The 19,513-nt window shown below is 46.3% G+C and overlaps 8 protein-coding genes across 11 annotated transcripts; 6 read left to right on the forward strand and 2 right to left on the reverse strand.

Moving 5' to 3' along the window:
• Positions 1–404: 404 nt before the first annotated feature.
• RB195_021990 (uncharacterized protein) lies at positions 405–2,625 on the reverse strand (the record flags this gene model as incomplete). 2 transcript variants are annotated; one of them, XM_064208963.1, is made up of 5 exons in its annotated part: positions 643–701; positions 786–937; positions 997–1,122; positions 1,181–1,296; positions 2,551–2,625. In XM_064208963.1, 5 exons carry the CDS (start codon positions 2,623–2,625, stop codon positions 643–645), a joined length of 528 nt encoding a protein of 175 aa, XP_064064845.1. The 2 variants fall into 2 exon arrangements, with proteins under 2 accessions (XP_064064844.1, XP_064064845.1); XM_064208964.1 differs by lacking the exons at positions 643–701; positions 2,551–2,625 and adding an exon at positions 405–446 and having other exon boundaries at positions 871–937; positions 1,181–1,242.
• Positions 2,626–2,789: 164 nt separating this feature from the next.
• RB195_021991 (uncharacterized protein) lies at positions 2,790–8,829 on the forward strand (the record flags this gene model as incomplete). 2 transcript variants are annotated; one of them, XM_064208966.1, is made up of 9 exons in its annotated part: positions 2,790–2,858; positions 3,008–3,164; positions 3,224–4,023; positions 4,077–4,271; positions 4,364–4,589; positions 4,889–5,526; positions 5,745–6,997; positions 7,055–7,183; positions 7,251–8,829. In XM_064208966.1, the coding sequence occupies 9 exons, from the start codon at positions 2,790–2,792 to the stop codon at positions 8,827–8,829; spliced, it is 5,046 nt and encodes a 1,681-aa protein (XP_064064846.1). The 2 variants fall into 2 exon arrangements, with proteins under 2 accessions (XP_064064846.1, XP_064064847.1); XM_064208965.1 differs by lacking the exons at positions 4,077–4,271; positions 4,364–4,589; positions 7,251–8,829 and having other exon boundaries at positions 3,224–3,919; positions 4,889–5,372; positions 5,423–5,588; positions 7,072–7,129.
• Positions 7,189–8,829, forward strand: RB195_021992 (uncharacterized protein; the record flags this gene model as incomplete). Its single annotated transcript, XM_064208967.1, has 1 exon — positions 7,189–8,829. One exon carries the CDS (start codon positions 7,189–7,191, stop codon positions 8,827–8,829), a length of 1,641 nt encoding a protein of 546 aa, XP_064064848.1.
• Positions 8,830–8,920: 91 nt separating this feature from the next.
• Positions 8,921–10,921, forward strand: RB195_021993 (uncharacterized protein; the record flags this gene model as incomplete). The annotated part of the gene is made up of 1 exon (XM_064208968.1): positions 8,921–10,921. One exon carries the CDS (start codon positions 8,921–8,923, stop codon positions 10,919–10,921), a length of 2,001 nt encoding a protein of 666 aa, XP_064064849.1.
• Positions 10,922–12,930: 2,009 nt separating this feature from the next.
• On the reverse strand, positions 12,931–18,339 carry RB195_021994 (uncharacterized protein; the record flags this gene model as incomplete). Of its 2 annotated transcripts, XM_064208969.1 has the most annotated exons (5): positions 12,931–13,206; positions 13,822–14,016; positions 16,810–16,948; positions 17,452–17,568; positions 18,245–18,339. In XM_064208969.1, 5 exons carry the CDS (start codon positions 18,337–18,339, stop codon positions 12,931–12,933), a joined length of 822 nt encoding a protein of 273 aa, XP_064064850.1. The 2 variants fall into 2 exon arrangements, with proteins under 2 accessions (XP_064064850.1, XP_064064851.1); XM_064208970.1 differs by lacking the exons at positions 13,822–14,016; positions 18,245–18,339 and having other exon boundaries at positions 17,452–17,504.
• On the forward strand, positions 15,066–19,443 carry RB195_021995 (uncharacterized protein; the record flags this gene model as incomplete). Its single annotated transcript, XM_064208971.1, has 4 exons — positions 15,066–15,107; positions 17,372–17,492; positions 17,871–18,086; positions 18,386–19,443. The coding sequence occupies 4 exons, from the start codon at positions 15,066–15,068 to the stop codon at positions 19,441–19,443; spliced, it is 1,437 nt and encodes a 478-aa protein (XP_064064852.1).
• RB195_021996 (uncharacterized protein) lies at positions 18,220–19,443 on the forward strand (the record flags this gene model as incomplete). The annotated part of the gene is made up of 2 exons (XM_064208972.1): positions 18,220–18,302; positions 18,399–19,443. The coding sequence occupies 2 exons, from the start codon at positions 18,220–18,222 to the stop codon at positions 19,441–19,443; spliced, it is 1,128 nt and encodes a 375-aa protein (XP_064064853.1).
• Positions 18,496–19,443, forward strand: RB195_021997 (uncharacterized protein; the record flags this gene model as incomplete). Its single annotated transcript, XM_064208973.1, has 1 exon — positions 18,496–19,443. The coding sequence occupies one exon, from the start codon at positions 18,496–18,498 to the stop codon at positions 19,441–19,443; it is 948 nt and encodes a 315-aa protein (XP_064064854.1).
• Positions 19,444–19,513: the final 70 nt, after the last annotated feature.

Here is a 19,513-nt window from a genome sequence, read left to right on the forward strand (position 1 = left end):
CATGCAACAACTTGCGGGGTTCAAAGAATGTACGTAGGAAGTGCTCATCTTCCTAGATGATTCTGTCACCCATAAGTGGACTCCCGGGGGAGGGAGCGAGGATGGGCCTAAATGGTCCCGGGCGATATCGAGCCAGAACCTCTACCCTATAGTCATCATGTGTTGAAGTTTTGATTAATGGAATGTAATGAAATAAATTTATTGCAAGATATTTGCATTATAAGCAATAATTGATGAGATGAGGTTTTCATTTTCAAGAGTGTAATGGTGAGGACGTAGTACTGAAGTCATCTTATTCCATTTTTGTAGAAAAAGACTCATTAAGTGGAATTCCATTAACGTTCATGTTTGGCTTCGTTTTTCTCTAGAGTGGACACAAACCATATAGTTTTTTGGAACAGCGGTCATCCCTTCGCTTCTCGTAAGGCTTGGGAGCTGTACTCCTTCTAAAATGGAAATCTTTAATGATCAGTTGATTATGTACTAGTGGTGTAGTGTGTTGAACTGCGTTTATCTTGCTCTTCTAAATTTGCAGCAACTACAACCACCATTCAGCAGTGCTAAATAACTATTTACTTCAGCATCTTTCTCTATACATATCTAAAGTAGAAGGCAATGCATGTCTTCTTCCTAAAATTTTTCTTAATAATGGGAAATTATAGTTCGATTAAGTACTAACGCAGTCTTAATAAGCACCGGATCTGAATAAGGTATAACTGAAAACTTCTTGCTTTGTTTCATTTTCTGCGATTATTTTCGTGCATGTACTAAGAATTTTGCCTTACCTATTGCGGTAAATGTAAATTTTTGTAGTAAGGTCGTGAAAATAAGATAGAGTTCACATTTTGCTAGAAATTCTCCCAAACAAACTCTAGCACCCATTCCAAACGGTCTAAATTCCATTCGTGGCCGATATGCGCCATGTGAATCGAGGAATCTAAAAGTATTCTTAAGGCCTTCGGCCTTTTTTCAATTTCTAATGTTTTGATGACCTACCTTTCTGGAAGGAACTGATCAGGATTTGGAAATAGATTCGGATCGTTCAGGACACAACCGTACTGAGGCATTATTTCTGTTCCTTTAGCAATGAAGTATCCATTGATGAATACATCGTTCATTGTGCTAGACAGCATTATACTACGAATGGAAAGATGTTAAGTTTTTTCTTTTTCATTTTTACCTGTGTGGAATAGCCCATGGTAGAACGTTGCTGATTCGTTGAATTTCGGATATTGTTGCCATTACATAAGGAGTTTCCTTTTTTCTTGAGTATACCGAAGGTTCCGGACCAAAGACCTGAGGTTACGCTAACGTAAATACGTTTTGGAACAAATATTCCTTTATTCGTCGGGAGCATACGAAAGGCCGATTTTAACTTTAATATGTTAAAAATTTCCGAATAGTACCTTTTCAAGTTTCTTGGGTACAAACATGGCCACTTTCGATATCAGCTGTGTGATACTAGAATATGCTTAGGGAAAATCTTGAGATAATCAGGAGTTAAATTTTCAAGAAAGGTAATTGTTGGGAAATACTTGTATTTTGTCCTACTACAAAAATCATCTCTTCGTTTCGGTATTTAAGGTTCAGCAAAGTCATGGCAGTGCGGGCTAGCTAAATTGAAATTAACATTTCTTTGTCAAAGTTGTTTATATAAGAATAAATCGAATATACAACAAATTTGACTTGACCCGCATATATTGTTTAGCAAACGAATAATAAACAGCTGTGATTAGCATATACTGTTTGTGGTTAGTGCATTAATCGTCGGTCTAAAGGTAAAACATAATCACTGTTCTTGATCCCGTAGAATTTCTGGGAATTTCTGTTGAGTTGCAATTAGAAGAGATGTCACATTAGGCTATGTCGACGTAGTATGTACAGTGATTCTCTCGACAACTTTACAAAAATAACAGTCCTATAGGAGATTTGTGTGAACTGTTGCACAACTGAAGTTTTTTTTTTTTTTTTTTTTTGACTAAAACATCGATTTTGTGGGGAACTCAATTTTGAAGGATGTAGCTCGAGTGAGCACGTGTGATGTCTCGTTGAATATCCACGATCTTATTGCAAATATATTCTTCTACCAGTATTTTCGATCTCCAAACATTTCTCAGAAGCGGAAAGAGGATAAAGTGTTTGGCGTTAATCAATCCGCTTGTGATGCGCCAACGCATCCAATTCAGAATCGTATGGAATTTATGGACGCGTAACTGGCATTTACAATGATTTGGAGGGCCTAGTCGACATCAAGTCAGTGTTTCTATCGTCCCACACAAGCCTGGCACCAATTTATCGAGCCCAGAGCGATGAAAGACTTGGGTGCAGAAGGGCGGTTTCGAACCATCGATCGATCGTACCGTTACAGCGGAATCTCTTACCGACTGCGCTACATGCGCTTCATTCCTAAGAATATCCCATGATATTTGCGAAGACAAAAAAGGGGCCGCGTATACGATTCTGACTGCTACCTGCACGTGGTGGCCTTGCTTTAACTAAACGCAATCAGGCGTTCGAGTGTACGCATTGGGAACGTACGAGCTATATAACCTGCACTGTTATATGGCGAAAGCTTCCCATACATTGCAAAAAGGTGATGTCGTCCAGCACACCGCCAAAGCCCATAACCTGAAAGGTCAACCGCCTGAAGGGAGCATGGAATCTTTGACAACAACCATTCGTTTCGTCACGCTGAACTGCCGAACACTATCGAGTGAACTCCAACAAGCCGCCCTGTTTAGGCTTCTGCGATATTTCTGTGTGCTTTTGCTGGACTGCAAGAAACACGCATGAGAGATAGGCCCGTCATAAGCATCAGAAATTACACCATATACTGCGGCGATGCTGATGAGAACAAAGTAGGTAGCTGTGAGGAACGATTACAAGAACCTGGTGGAGGAATTTGGCTCAACGTCGTCTAAATGCGCCTTTCTACGATGCGGGACGGCGTAAACTGTGGATCGTAAGTGCTTACGCACCTACGGAAACCGCTGAGGACAACATTAAGGACGCCTTCTATGATGAACTCAATACGTTGATGTCTAAAATACCAAGCCAGCAGGTGGTCAATATCGGAATCGACGCAAATGCGAAGATGGGACTCGAACAGCAATCCGATATGCTAGGAAAATGGTATTATCCAGCGGAGCACGCGTCGGACAACGGTGACCGTCTGGTCGACTTCTGCGAACAGACGGACCTCATCATCGCTTCCACGTTTAAGAGGAATCATCGACGCCCTTAGCTCACGTGGCAGGGTCAACCGTTTTAACGCCTGAAGAGCAGCGCAAGCGGAAGATGAGGACCCTTAAACTTCAACTCGACTACGTTCTGGCAAGGAACATTCCTCAGTCAAATATCCGAAAATCTAGAGCCGTTTGGGACGTCGCGTTCGACTCTGACCACCGTCCAGTTCTTCTCAACTTCAAGGTACTGTTCCACAAGAGAGACCGAGGAGTTCCTCTTCAACCGAAAATCGACATGGCAGGTCTGAAAGACGAAGAGTGGAGAACGAAATTCCGCCAGTGTGTGTCTCTTCATGCTGAAGTACGGACCAGGAAGAAACTTAGCGATGCAGATTCCTTCACAAAGTGCATCCAGGACACTGCAAGGGAAACGCTCCCGGTTCTATTGCCGCGGAAGAAGTTTGCCTTAGCATCTGCGAAAACAAAATCCACGTACAATTCTGTATGTGTCGCGCGCAGTGCTGGTGACTTCAACCAGGAGAAGCGTCTTAGAAGGAAGCTGCGTCGTCAACTGCAACAAGACCGTGATAACGAGTGGACGTCAAGAGCGATGGAATTTGAGAAGGCGTGGGAGGACAGGAACCCGCGGAAAGCATATACTCTACTAAAACAGTATAGCGGCAAAATGAAAAGATGTTCTCCTGTCCTCAACACTGCCAGCGGAGTAGCTGTCGGTGAAGCAACCCTTCCATTTTGGAGGGAACACTTCAAGACCTTGCTGAACCGGCTAGCACCGTCAGCTCCTGAACTCGAGCACGTTCATAGACTGACATATGCGGTTAACGACCACCGATCGAGTCGGAGGTTCTAGTCTGTATTCAAAAAATGAAGGATGTAAAATCTGGTGGAGACGACGGGATTAGCGCAGAAATGTTCAAATATCTTCCTCCGTCTGGGATTCGTGACATGACAAGGATCATCCGTTCAATCTGGATAGACGGAAGGATACCTGATTCGTGGAGGCACGCTATCATAATTCCCCTCCACAAGAACCACGGATCTCCCTCACTAGAGGGATCACAGCCGGTTAGTCGCGAGGCTACGTGGCGCGTCCCCGGGTGGCGGATAGGGGGCTAATCGCGGACCAAAAGCGACCTTGCGCTTGCCCAGAGACGCAGGTGGATTCAGGGGATGGACTTCCTGTTTCTGCTGAGCCAGGACTGACTCATGACATCCTTGTATCCCGCACGTCGGTCCGGCCAAAAGCTTGCAATCAAGTGACTGGGAGGTGCAAGGGAGGCGGTTTGGAGTCGCCTCCAACAAATAAGCTCCACATGTCCACACCGGGAGAACGAAAGTTCTCCCAGAAACTCATGGGACTAGAGGCTTGCAACCTGCCCATGGGTTTTAAAATTTTTGCGCAAAACACAGTAATAGAAAAGAGTCTCCTGATTCCGGAGGAAAGCCTGGTACGGTAGCGCCAGGTAGGACGGGGTTGCAGGAGTCATGTAGGCTACCAAAACGGAAAAGGACTAGGATGGCGATCTGTGCTTATAACGCACGTACGCTTGCATCGGAAGCGGCCATCGAAGATCTGATGAAGCAAGCCAAGAAGATCAAGTACGACGTCATCGAACTGACCGAGACGAGACCACATCACCCTCTCAACGCTGTATAAGGAACTAGAGAAGAACTGTTCTTAGGAACATGCGACAGTAGAGGTGTTGGTGGAGTTGGCGTCCTCGTCAACACGAATATTGCAAAGAACATCGACTCTTTCGAACAACTTACGACCCGTATCGGACGTCTGCGGATGAGAAGATGTGGTCCAGCACCAGCCTTGGCTATCTTCGTCGCTTACGCTCCAACATCAAGCTACGAAGAAGAAGTGGACGCTTTCTATATGGACCTGGAGAAGTTCTACCGAGAAAATCACGCCTTCTATAAGGTCATAATTGGCGATTTCAACACCAAAGTTGGCCCAAGAAGAACGCCGGAGGAACTTCACATCGGTACCCACGACCTACAATGGAATGACCAGGGAGAGAGGCTCTCCGAGTTCATCATGACGACTAAGACCATCCATGGGAACTCGCAATTTCAGAAGCCCTCTTCTTTACGCTGGACGTGGGAGTCACCCGGTGGAGGGTACCGTAATGAAATAGACCATATCATCGTCAATAGAAGGTTCTGCCTGACGGACGTCGGTGTTGTACCAAAGTTCTATACGGGATCAGACCATCGCCTCCTCCGAGGAAGATTTTCCTTCACAAGGAGAGCAGAGAAAGCCGCCAAGTTCAGAGAGAGAAATCCCAGGACTACCATCAACTCCTCCACAACGGTTTACCGCCTCATAGTGGCGTGGAGGTGACACTGGGCGTCGAACTGCGATGCACAGCGGAGGTTCGTCCTCCGGCAGGGTCTCCCAAGCTGAGAAGGAGTTCGACACATCCGACATTCCGACTTCTCGGAATCGGAAGCCTAGCTAAGAGTAAACCACTGCTAAGATTCACCACCGTCTTGGCAAAATGTCGCAAGGTGGTTCCCTGATCCATATAGGTTGGGCGACGACCTGTGGTGAAAGCTAAGCTCGCCGTGGCATGGCTGCTTAGTTTGGGGAAAAGTCTCTTTGCCACTCCAGCATATTCACTGCCTCAGTACCCTGCACACTGGGCCCTGCCGTCTCAGACGTCGGACGGTATGGCGACCGGTGAGAGGCGATCAAATCTCAGGTTGCTCAGGACGTCATTGATTCTGGACCAAGGCGACACACGCACGACTCGCCATGGAGACTGTCTCAGACTGTGTACTTACAACGCGAGAACAGTTTCCACAGACGCCGACCTGCATGCCCTTCTCGGAGCTGCAGAGCGTATCAAATTTCACGTGATTGCTCTGCAGGAGACCAAGTGCAGAAGGAGCGACGTACGACAGATGAATGACGGTACACTCGTCATTCGTGGAGAGAAGGTTCCTTCGCGAAATGTAGGCGGTGTTGGTTTTGTTGTGCACCCATATGTCGTCCATCTCGTCGATTCTCACGAGATCCTGTCACCTCGTCTGGCCATTCTTCGCCTCCGCCCTCTGCGCCAAAAACCCATCAGTATCATCAACTGCTACTCACCAACATCAGCAGCTGATGATTCCGAATTGGACGCGTTTTACGAGGAGCTGGAGGAAGTAGTCCACAACGAGAAGTCCTTTTACAAATTCGTTGTCGGAGACTTCAACGCAAAACTAGGAAAGGCCACAGAAGAGGAATACAGGATTGGAAGATTTGGACTAGGGGACCGGAATGAAAATGGCAATCGTCTCGCCGGGCTGTTGTCCGCCGCTCGCCTCTTTCATGGGAACTCTCTTTTCATGAAAAAAGATCATCGTCGGTGGACATGGGAATCGCCCAATGGCGCGACTCGTGCGGAGATCGACCACATACTCACCAACCGGAGGTGGTGTCTACTTGACGTCTCAGTAGTACCATCCTTTTGTAGTGGTTCTGATCACCGTCTCCTTCGTGCGAAAATACGACTTAGCCACACGATGGAAAAGAACATCTGCTATCGGCAACGAAGGAGAAAAGAAGTCGTCTACGACGATTGCGTACTCGAGGACTCCCTGTCCCAAGGTGACTGGCACATCGAGGAGGACCCAAACGTGGACTACGAGATGCTGCTCAGAGGATTACGAGCCTGTGCTGAACGTGCTTCGAAGTCGCGCACGACAAACTTGGATCGAATTTCGAAGACCACCAAGGAATTGTTAGGAAGAAGAAGGGCTTTGAGGCTTGATCCGAATGCATCGCACATTGAGCGGTTAGTAGCAAACACTAGCTGCAGAAAAGCGTTGCAGGAGGATCTTTTGAAGTACAGGCAGAAGAAGATTCTAGAAGCAGCACAAAGAAGAACGAGTCTAAAGAAGTGCCGCAGGGACCTCCGCGAATATAATATTCCGCTAGCAACCTTTGCTGAGCGAAGACGGGACTCGCACGTATTCTCGTCGTGAGATGGAAATCATTACGGAGAGGTTCTACTCGAACCTTTTCCGTTCATCAATTCCTGTGTCAAGCCCAATCATCCCCACTGGCGATGCTCCACCACGGATTCTCCCTTCGGAAGTACGAGTCGCTATCAAGAGCATGAAACCTGGCACAGCCCCCGGACCTGATTTTATATCAGCAGACTTTCTTCGGGCTGGTGGCCATCCGCTTCATGTAATCTTAGCAGCGCACATGACATCCTATCTTCAGAAAGAAAGGATCCCAGACCAGTGGAAGACCTCGCGAACCGTTCTTATCCATAAGAAAGGTGACCGAGAGGACCTTCGGAACTACCGTCCGATATGCTTGCTGAGCGTGTTATACAAAGTATTCACCAAGATCATCCTCACACGCATATCTAGGACGCTGGATGAAGCCCAGCCTCAAGAACAAGCTGGATTCCGCCAAGGGTTCAGCTGCTTGGACCACATCCAGACCGTGTCGAGGGTCATAGAGGTTTGCCGGGAATACCGCCTGCCCCTTGTTCTAACCTTCGTCGACTATGAGAAAGCCTTTGACAGCGTAGAAACGAATGCAATACTGTCAGCGCTGGTCGATCAAGGTGTGGACGCGTCGTATGTGAGGACATTAGCCAATTGCTACGAACGATGCACGACTAGGATACAGCTTTTCCACCGCCCTCTCACCATACCCATTGGAAAGGGGGTACGACAAGGCGATACTATATCGCCGAAGCTGTTCACGGCTGCATTGCAATGGATAATGAAATCACTATCCTGGGAAGAAAGGGGCATACGTGTTGATGGAAGATTTCTTTCGAACCTTCGTTTCGCGGACGACATCGTTCTCTTTTCGAGCAGCACCAATGAAGCAGAAACGATGCTCAACGAATTGAACGAAGCAGGGAAGAGAATAGGACTACGAATAAACAGAAAGAAGACACAGTTCATGAAGAACGCGCACTGCGAGGACGGAGGAGTACAACTTGAAGGCTCCCAAATCGTGGAAACTCCGTCATACGTATACCTCGGACGTTCTATGAACATGGAAAACGACTTGAAGGAAGAACTGAATAGAAGAATGAGAGCAGCATGGGCAGCATTCGCAGCCGTCAGGGAAGCTACGGACCAACTGACGGACCATGATCTTCGTGCCCATCTGTTCGACTCGACAGTCCTTCCTGCGCTCTGTTACGCAGCGGAGACGTGGGCAGACACCACGGCCACGTCTAGGAAGCTACTTACTACCCACAGAGCCCTTGAGAGATGTCTCCTGAAGTTTAACCGGCGCACACAACACCTTGCCGGTCTTAGTAGCTCCGACTTAAGAGGAATGTCCCGTCTTCGCGACCCAGCGGAATATGTATCGAAAGCAAAACATAGATGGGCCGGTCATATCATGAGAAGAATCGACGATAGATGGACTAAAAGAACGCTAGAGTGGATCCCAAGGGACGCTAAACGCTCAGGGAGACCGCCAACGAGATGGAGTGACGTGTTCGCTGCACGGATGGACCAGCTGAGAGCTCAGCTGGATACGGCTCAAGGACCTCGTCAACGTCACTCACGAAGCTTGAGAACATCTTGGATGACAGTGGCGAGGGAACGAAACGAGTGGAAGAGATGCTGGGGCCCGCACGTCGAGTGAAGACGGGCCATCTAAGTATCTAAGTAAGTAAGTAAGTACCATCAACTGGGATCTCTTCGCTACGCTAGCCTGCTTTTGGGAAGATTCTGCAATGGACAACATCGACGAGGAATATGACCGGCTTGTCGAACACCTTCACGACTGCGCGAAGAAGGCTGAGAGTTTTAAAACCACCAGGAGGCGATTGTCTCTTGAAACTCTTGAGCTGATACGCCAGCGTGGAGCAGCACGAGCCGCAGGGAACCAAGAACTCACGTCCGAGCTCGCAAGGCTTTGCCGAGAGGCGATAAAGGAAGACCTTAAAGAGAGAAGAGCAGAAGTGCTGGCTGAAGCTGCAGAGGCGTGGAAAAGCATCCGCTATGCCCGTCGAGACTTCGCCAGTCGCAAGACGAGGATGACTGCTCTCCAGAACCCAAAGGGAACAGCCATTGCATCGAGAAGGGGGATGGAGAAAATCATCTACGACTTCTACTCTGATCTCTTCGACAGCCATGTCCACTTGCCTCCTCACCATCTGAGGGAAGATGGACAAGTCATTCCAGAGGTTCTCCCGTCCGAAATACGACATGCTATCATGTCGGTAAGAAATCGTACAGCACCCGGTCCCGACAGAATAAGACCAGAACACCTGAAGAGCCTTCCGCCAGTACTAATCAACACCCTGGCGAGGCTCTTTACACGTTATCTGTCGGAATGCAAGGTTCCTAAACAGTGGAAGACCAGCAAGACCGTGTTGTTGTATAAAAAGGGAGATCCACATGACATCGGCAACTATCGCCCAATCTGCCTACTGTCCGTCATCTACAAGCTCTTTACAAGAGTAATCCTTAATAGGATTGAAAAAGTCTTGGATGGAGGACAGCCATGCGAGCAAGCAGGGTTTCGAAAAGGATTCAGCACGATTGACCACATTCACACTGTTTCGAAACTCATCGAGGTATCACGAGAATACAAGATGCCGCTCTGTCTCATCTTCATCGACTTAAAGAAGGCTTTCGACTCGGTTGAGACGGAAGCGGTCGTGGAAGCCTTGGACAACCAAGGCGTCCCTACTCAGTATATAAAGGTACTTCGAGATTTGTACAGTAACTTCACGACCGGAATTTCGCCATTCTACAAAAACATCATCATTGACGTGAAGAGGGGGGTCCGACAGGGTGATACAATTTCACCCAAAATATTCACAGCCACCCTCGAGAACGCAATGCGAAAGTTGGAATGGGACGAAGTGGGAGTGAAGGTTGATGGTCGGCAGCTACACCATTTGCGCTTTGCTGATGACATCGTACTGGTAACACCTAGCATCAGCCAAGCGGAACGAATGCTGACCGAATTCGACGAAACATGTGGATGCATCGGTCTTCAGCTGAATCTACAAAAGACGATGTTCATGCGGAATGGATGGGTCTCGGATGCCCCATTCACGCTCAACGGAACGAACATATCCGAATGCACCAGCTACGTTTATCTGGGTCGGGAACTGAAAATGATGAACGACCTGACCCCCGAGCTGGGCAGGAGGAGACGAGCGGCTTGGGGAGCGTACAAGAGCATCGAGGATGTAGTGAAGAAGACCAGGAACACCCGGCTCCGTGCTCACCTCTTCAACACCACCGTACTTCCTGCTTTGACCTATGCTTCGGAAAGCTGGGCATTTCGCAAGCAGGAAGAAAACGCGGTCAGCGTCATTGAACGCGCAATTGAGAGAGTGATGCTAGGCGTATTCCGTTTCACGCAAGTGAGGGACGGGATTCGAAGTTCTCTCCTACGTCAGCGATCGAAAATTAGAGACGCCGCCGCGTTTGCCAAGAAAAGTAAAATAAGGTGGGCCGGACACGTGATGCGCTTTAATGACAACCGTTGGACCAGAGCCGTGAGCGACTGGGTTCCCCGCGATATTAAGCGCACTACAGGAAGACCGCCGACCCGATGGTCAGATTTCTTCACGAAGTCCTTGAAAGAAAAATATGATGCTCTTCGTGTCCCACGCGAAAGGAGGAACCACTGGGCTACTCTGGCACGCGATCGGGACAAATGGAAGAATTACTGGCGCCCGCTCGACCAGTTCGAAGGTCAACGGGAGTCAAGGTGATCAAGGTGATCAAAGTGAATTTATGCGCTCTATATGAACATTATATCTATGTAAAATTTTGAAAAGGTAAAACGTAGAAAGGAGTTTAAAGAATGTATGCAAAGTAATAAGCACATAAACTTGATGTACCTATAGCTGCTTCAGTTGTAAACTGAACACGAATTCGTTGAATAACATCGTGACAAACACATATTTATACACTGCGAGTTTACATAGAAGAGTTGGGGGTGAAATGCGTGAAATTATGAGATGTGTGAAAATATATGCATGTTATTCTTTTCGCTGCAATATTTTTTGAAGATAATCATTGCTTATGTGAAGTTTCATTGAATAGAAGGATCTACTTCTTCTCTTTTATTTCCAATAATATGCGCTTAGTTTACTATGTTCGAACACCAGAACACCAGAAATTTTTTTATACACCAGAATTTGCTGCGTCAATTCGTTTTTCACTTCCCTCCCTTCAAAATTCGCAGTATCCATCGCTTCCTCGCGGCGCGAGCATCGCGCGCGGCGTTGATTAGAGAGCAATAGGTGGGCGGGGTATAGGTGATCTCAGGCGGTCGTGGAGGATGTCTAGGTAGTGGTGCGGCAGCCGTAATTACGTGAAGGTGCGCGGTGATGAAGGAAGGACAGGAGCGGTCAGCCGGTTTTCACGGGTACCTCTTGTCCTGCACCCCATTGCGCTGCGTTCGCTAATTCGTTAAGCCCATCACATCTTCCATCTTCGGCCCTCATCGTCTAATGAGGTGCGAAACATGCCTCGCAGGAGCACGTTATCTTTGATATTGTTTCTGTACGGAGTATCGATCGCTTACGTATAAAGATACATCGAACGATTGCACACGAAATCCTAGAAATAGAAAATAATAGTGTTTTATTTATGTAGAACGAACAAATCGAAACCTTTACAAACTGCTGCAGTATCTCACATGGACTAAATAGTCTGTATAAATACAAATATATATCTATATCTTCTATATAGTTTTTCTCAATCACAAATCTACATCTTTCAAAAACCAGGTTCTTGTTTCTACACCTTTTAACTTTTATTTTGGAACGTTTTCAATTTTCAGCCTCATGTTTCTTGATGTTTTTTTCTTGTACAAATCTTCTACGTTCTTTCCTCATTTGGGCATTTTCATTTTCTACGTGTTTTTCCACTTGCTACGTTGGCACCTTTTCGTTCTCTGAACCATCCTAGAAGTCAACTCTATCACTTAATTGCAATACAAACACGGCAGTGACGAGGTGATGGGTGGGTGTGGCTTAGGGATCACAACTACTATAAGATATGCCTGCTCTGGCCTACCGACAGCCTCTTCTGCAGGCGCTTATTCGGCTGCAGATAATCGGCTGCGGGTACCTAACGGCCGCACCCGTGTCTCCTATGTATTCGTCACCACACTGCACACAGGAAATCATATAAACAACACATGAACTCATGCAATCACCCTCGTTGTTATCTGGACATATTCTGCACTCCGGTGTAGTGCAAATACGATCATATAGGCGATTGCGAATGAGCCCTCGCCTAAGGTTACTAGTGGGGGGGGGGCTCCACGATGGCAACAGATTTTTTCAAGATTAGCTTTCCTCAGACACCGCCGGATGGCAGCCTCATCGGAACCTCATCGGAAATAAACGGTACACAAAAGGGTACTTTCTGCATACCAGGTTTGTTTCGGGTTAGTGCTCTTTTTCTAATAGGCCACATAGGTGTGTAGCCGTTACTGACCGCATTTTTCCTAGCAAGCTCGATAGATCCTCGTCTTTCCTCTCTTCCAGTGCAAACGGAGGTGGCCGTACGAAACATATTTCGCGCTACCGACCTTTAACTTGTGTGGCATGAGCAGAAGGAGAGCGAACTAGGATATTCTTATTACTGTGTTTGCGGTACCACTTTGTCCTGTGCGTTCTGTTTGAAATATGCAGTTGAACGTTGAGGAAGGGTAACCGATCTCCTTTCGGCTTATTCCGAGTGAAATTTATATTCTCCGACTGCCCATTTAGTACATTGAAACAGTTGTCAATCTCTGCTTAGGACGAACAGACAAGGAAGCAGTCGTCGATATATCGGCAATAAAGCAAAGGTCGTGTTCCTCAATTGTAGCCGTGAAAGCAATGGCGAGCGTTGGCGCCAACCGTTGTCCTATGGCAAAACCATCAGGCAGTGCATTTCCTAAGAACACTGCTCCTCGGAAAAGCCATACAAGTTGATTGATCACTTGTTCAGTCAAAAGCTCAAAAACTGCCTGCGTAGCCGAGTCGTTGGAGACGTTCGTCTACAATGCAGTAACATCGAAAGACTCGATAACACATGAGTTATCAAAATGCGTGTTTTAGGCGGTCCAAAACATATAGGTGTTCGTAAGGTGGACTGGCACGAATTTCAGCAGCTGCACCAAAACTATGTTTAAGAACGTTGGCGCCAACCGTTGTCCCATGGCAAGATCACTAGGCAGTATCTGAGGGGCCTCCTACGCAGCTTATGATAGGTCTTACCTTGAACGTTGAAGGATCTTCAGATTCTTCAGGTAAGTGTGTTCTAAGCCGGGTTGCAGTCGAGGGTGGTAAACGCGTTGATCTACTGGTACTCACCCATACTCTATTGAGTCTACGGTGTTGCGCAAAAAATTCTTCGACAGTGGAAGAGCGATAGAGGGAGCTGTCTTGGAGGTGATATAACGTAAAGGTTTCGTACAGATGACGACGAATGACTATAAGTTCTCCATCCTTATCACTGATAGATAATCTGATAGTTTTAGACTTAGCAAGCTCACGAACTTCCCTAATTCCTAAGCGCTGTTCTAGTGTGATGTTTGCTTGACACTTTCTCCGTCTGTAGCGTCTAAAACGTTGAATAGTTCATTTGCAAAAGGACGGAAACTAATATCTACCGCGGCGTTAGGTTTTTGTTGTCTAATGAATGAACGTGGGAAGGGTATAGGCGGAAGAGCTTTAGACTGCTGCTGGGCAGTCTCATTGCTATCCGATTTCGCTTTCTGACGATCTTGAAGTTCTTGTGAGTTGCATACAATTTTGCGCAGAACCACGGTAGAAATAGGTTGAGATGTTTTCTGATATAGAAGTACCTGCACGTACGGTAAACTCGAGAGTTTGCAGACAGAGATTGCTCGTCAGCAGTAGTTTCGCCATCGCTAAAGTCAGAGCGGACTGCTTTTTGACACTTTTGTGCACTATCCCTACGCGACCTACTAAGCACAGTGTCGAACTTTTTCTGCGAAAAAGACAGCCTTAGACCGGACAGAATCACATATCGAAATCAACCCACCATATTTTTACCACCCAAAATACTAGATTGGTGTAAAAATAATGTGCGTTTTCAAACATTCACTTCGAAACGCTATAACTCGCCTCAAAAACCAACTTTATCAATCAAACTGAGAATCATTGCAGTTCACGCATCATTGCCAACGAGACACAACTTTGCTTATTCCCGCAGCATAGAAGTCCAAGCTTTTGGAGTCCACAAACTTTTAAAGTCGTTTTCAGCATCACCTTTGTTTTGGAAGATCTTACCACTTAGACAACTTAGACAACTGCTCAGATGTTTGGAAAAGTGATAGTCGGTTGGCGAAAGGTCTAGCGAATATGATGTGTGAGGCAGAGTCTTGTTGCCCAGCTCCTTCAATTTCAGTAGCGTCACCTTTGAAATATGAGGCGGGACATTGTCGTGTAGTGTAAGCGGGCCCTTTTTCTTCACTAATGGTGGGTGAAAAAGTTAGAGTTTCTGGTGCATTTCGTCCAGTTCTTTGCAGTACTTTTCTGCGGTGATGGTCTCGCTAGGGATCATGAAGCTATAGTGGATTACACCTGTAGCACACCACCCCACATTCGTCATGGTCTTGTTCGGGTGTATTTTCGGCTTCGGAAAGTGCTTGAGAGCTTCATCCTTGTCCACCCACTGGACAGGACGCTTCCTGTTGTCGTAAAGGATCTATTTCTCATCGCATATAACAATACGACCGAGAAATGGATCGTTCTTGTTGCGTAACAGAAGCTTTGAGCAGATCACAAACGGCAGTTTCCTTGGGACTCGCTCAGTTCATGTGGAACCCACTTGTTCAACTTTTGCATCTTTCCAATTTTTCCCAAATGACGGACGACTGTTGAGTGGTCAATGTCCAGTTCTGTGGCAATTTCTGTGCTACAGGCGAATGTGGTGGGTGAGACTCTGCCTCACCCATCATATTCGCTAGACTTTTCGCCAACCGACTATCACTTTTCCAAACATCTGAACAGCTGTCTAATTGGTAAGATCTTCCAAAACAAAGGTGGTGCTGAAAACAACTTTAAAAGTTTGTGGACTCCAAAAGCTTGGACTTTTATGCCGCGGGAATAAGCAAAGTTGTGTCTCGTTGGCAATGATGCGTGAACTGAAATGATTCTTAGTTCGACCGATAAAATTGATTTTTGAGGCGAGTTATAGCGATTCGAAGTGAATGTTTGAAAAAACGCATTAGTTTTGCACCAACTTAGTATTTCGGGTGATGAAAATATCCCGTAGTTTCACGTCGCACGCTCCTGTCGTGTAGATTTTCAATAACCGCAATTCTTCGGTTGAGCTCTGAACTGGGTTGTATTGCTTCAGCCATTTTTAGTTAACGACTTCCTCAATAATATTTGTGCGCTGCTATGACGCTCGATACGGTTTGCTGAGAAAGTAAAAATCAGCTATAAATTCAAATTAAAATCAGTCCTATTTTAGCATTCACAGAGTATAATTTGGATTGTTGCTTTTTAAATGCGATCAAATCTTTTCAATTAAAGGCATCACACCACGAATCTGAGGTGGTACGGATTTCAGGTGGAGTATCCTTATACGGGATAGTAGATTATGGAGAGGAGGGTGATTCTGTCCATTTCTTGCTAATTGGCGTAAGAAATGGCTCAGAAGATGCGGCGCGTGCACACGGCTAGCGCGCCCCAGTCGAACTCCTTGTGGAGAATAGTGCTGTGGAACGCTCGAAGCCGTATCTTCCGGGCCGTTTTTTGCGGCAATTAGGAAGAAATGGACGGAATCACCCACCTCTCCATAATCTACGATCCCGTATACGAATACTCCACCTGAAATCCGTACCACCTCAGATTCGTGGGGTGATGCCTTTAAGCGGATTATTATTTACCTCAGCTGTTAGATAAATCAATCCTCGGAACAAAACGAAGTCAAATATTGAACTTCTATTAGGACCAGAACTTGGAAGCTCGCAAACTAGGAGACCAAATACTTGTGAAACGATGAACTTTTTATTTATCTAGTGGCTTCCATTAGCTTGTAAATGTATCGTTGAAAACGTTTTCTTGTTGCCACCATAGTTAATGAAAGCTGTACTTATTGCAGATGAATCAAAATTAGAAAAGAAACGAAGCAAATAGTAATAAATTGTAGCAAACAAAGTACTTAATACAATCTCAAATTTAATTTCACTTTCCTTTCTGTAGCCAAAAACTTGCAAAGCTGAAGTCACCTTCTACAACCCCTAGGAGAGATTGCTGAAACAGTAATCCAGGACAGTATATTTTGTAAGAGATGTAGAATATTGTGAGGATATACCGTTGAAGTAGCTTAGGCATATTGAATAGTGCTCAGACTGTGACCATATGCATAGGAGATTAAAGCTGCTGATTACACTGCGATCGATGAGTCGACAGCATGCATCTTCAAAGTGAGGTGATTCCTCATGCTCTCGGAGTCCCCACCCCCAATTCCGAGCCTGGACCATGTAGATTGTGATTTCTGTACTCATAAGATGCCATTTTCTAATAAATCCATGAATTTTATCTTGTATTTACATCAACTCTCATGGACGGAACTGCTAATGTTCAGTACTAGAGATTTCTATGCTGCTGCTGCTTTCACATACCTTATCAAGTTCCATTTGACATCGAATTAGAACAGAAGGATGGTAAACCAAATAAATAATCGCCCATCGCATTGTTGTTACGGTGGTTTCCATTCCACCAGTCCATAAATCGGCAGCAACGAAACATAGTGAGCGACGGCTGTAAGACGAATTTATGAACAACACAACATGACAAGAAAATCAGTACTGGCGCCGGAACGTAATGTCGTTTCTTCATTTAAACAAAATAAGAAATGTACTTTACTGCTAACTCAGTTACTGATATAATCACGCTCATTACTAATGGCTTTTATACTGGCCAGTTTACAACTGCAGATCTGTAAAAGATGATTTTCAAACACTGAGAAGGAAGAAAAGTTGAAATTGACATGCGTAGAAATGACATTACTTTCCGACACCTCTAATAATACAAGGCTCGAGAAGATTCTACTGGGGGACTAGAGAAAGGCCAGAGTTTTATCATTCGTCTAAGCTCGACACATGGAATATAAACATTTAGGAGTACACAGTAAGGTGTTTGGAGAAGTCTTTTTTTTCGAGTTCAAATCACGTTTGGTTTCAGAGAATTCTATTATTTCTATTCATTCTGACGTCATTTGTTGGATGTATTATTGAGATCACTTATTTGAAACTGGAACCTACCGTATATGATCATGCTCTGGGTTTCGGCGAACTTCACGAAGGTATGCTTCCATGAAATCCCTTGGCTCACCATCTAGTAACAACGCTTCTTCATGTTCATCTATCAGTTGCACAAATCTTAAACATAGTCCCTCCGTCAAAGCTAACTCACATGTTCAAATTTTGCGAAAATAAGTTTTTTTTTTCACTTCGCAGAAGAATGTGAGCTAAAGTTTATTATTTTAATTGTTCCTATTTCTGTTGTTTTTTGATATTCCGATTTTATTGTTGTATAATTTAACATCCACGGATCTCCCTCACTAGAGGAATCACAGCCGGTTAGTCACGAGGCTACGTGGCGCGTCCCCGGGTGGCGGATAGGGGGCTAATCGCGGACCAAAAGCGACCTTGCGCTTGCCCAGAGACGCAGGTGGATTCAGGGGATGGACTTCCTGTTTCTGCTGAGCCAGGACTGACTCATGACATCCTCGTATCCCGCACGTCGGTCCGGCCAAAAGCTTGCAATCAAGTGACTGGGAGGTGCAAGGGAGGCGGTTTGGAGTCGCCTCCAACAAATAAGCTCCACATGTCCACACCGGGAGAACGAAAGTTCTCCCAGAAACTCATGGGACTAGAGGCTTGCAACCTGCCCATGGGTTTTAAAATTTTTGCGCAAAACACAGTAATAGAAAAGAGTCTCCTGATTCCGGAGGAAAGCCTGGTACGGTAGCGCCAGGTAGGACGGGGTTGCAGGAGTCATGTAGGCTACCAAAACGGAAAAGGACTAGGATGGCGATCTGTGCTTATAACGCACGTACGCTTGCATCGGAAGCGGCCATCGAAGATCTGATGAAGCAAGCCAAGAAGATCAAGTACGACGTCATCGAACTGACCGAGACGAGACCACATCACCCTCTCAACGCTGTATAAGGAACTAGAGAAGAACTGTTCTTAGGAACATGCGACAGTAGAGGTGTTGGTGGAGTTGGCGTCCTCGTCAACACGAATATTGCAAAGAACATCGACTCTTTCGAACAACTTACGACCCGTATCGGACGTCTGCGGATGAGAAGATGTGGTCCAGCACCAGCCTTGGCTATCTTCGTCGCTTACGCTCCAACATCAAGCTACGAAGAAGAAGTGGACGCTTTCTATATGGACCTGGAGAAGTTCTACCGAGAAAATCACGCCTTCTATAAGGTCATAATTGGCGATTTCAACACCAAAGTTGGCCCAAGAAGAACGCCGGAGGAACTTCACATCGGTACCCACGACCTACAATGGAATGACCAGGGAGAGAGGCTCTCCGAGTTCATCATGACGACTAAGACCATCCATGGGAACTCGCAATTTCAGAAGCCCTCTTCTTTACGCTGGACGTGGGAGTCACCCGGTGGAGGGTACCGTAATGAAATAGACCATATCATCGTCAATAGAAGGTTCTGCCTGACGGACGTCGGTGTTGTACCAAAGTTCTATACGGGATCAGACCATCGCCTCCTCCGAGGAAGATTTTCCTTCACAAGGAGAGCAGAGAAAGCCGCCAAGTTCAGAGAGAGAAATCCCAGGACTACCATCAACTGGGATCTCTTCGCTACGCTAGCCTGCTTTTGGGAAGATTCTGCAATGGACAACATCGACGAGGAATATGACCGGCTTGTCGAACACCTTCACGACTGCGCGAAGAAGGCTGAGAGTTTTAAAACCACCAGGAGGCGATTGTCTCTTGAAACTCTTGAGCTGATACGCCAGCGTGGAGCAGCACGAGCCGCAGGGAACCAAGAACTCACGTCCGAGCTCGCAAGGCTTTGCCGAGAGGCGATAAAGGAAGACCTTAAAGAGAGAAGAGCAGAAGTGCTGGCTGAAGCTGCAGAGGCGTGGAAAAGCATCCGCTATGCCCGTCGAGACTTCGCCAGTCGCAAGACGAGGATGACTGCTCTCCAGAACCCAAAGGGAACAGCCATTGCATCGAGAAGGGGGGATGGAGAAAATCATCTACGACTTCTACTCTGATCTCTTCGACAGCCATGTCCACTTGCCTCCTCACCATCTGAGGGAAGATGGACAAGTCATTCCAGAGGTT

Source organism: Necator americanus, chromosome X (assembly GCF_031761385.1).
Source record: "Necator americanus strain Aroian chromosome X, whole genome shotgun sequence".
Classification (NCBI taxonomy): Eukaryota; Metazoa; Nematoda; class Chromadorea; order Rhabditida; family Ancylostomatidae; genus Necator; species Necator americanus.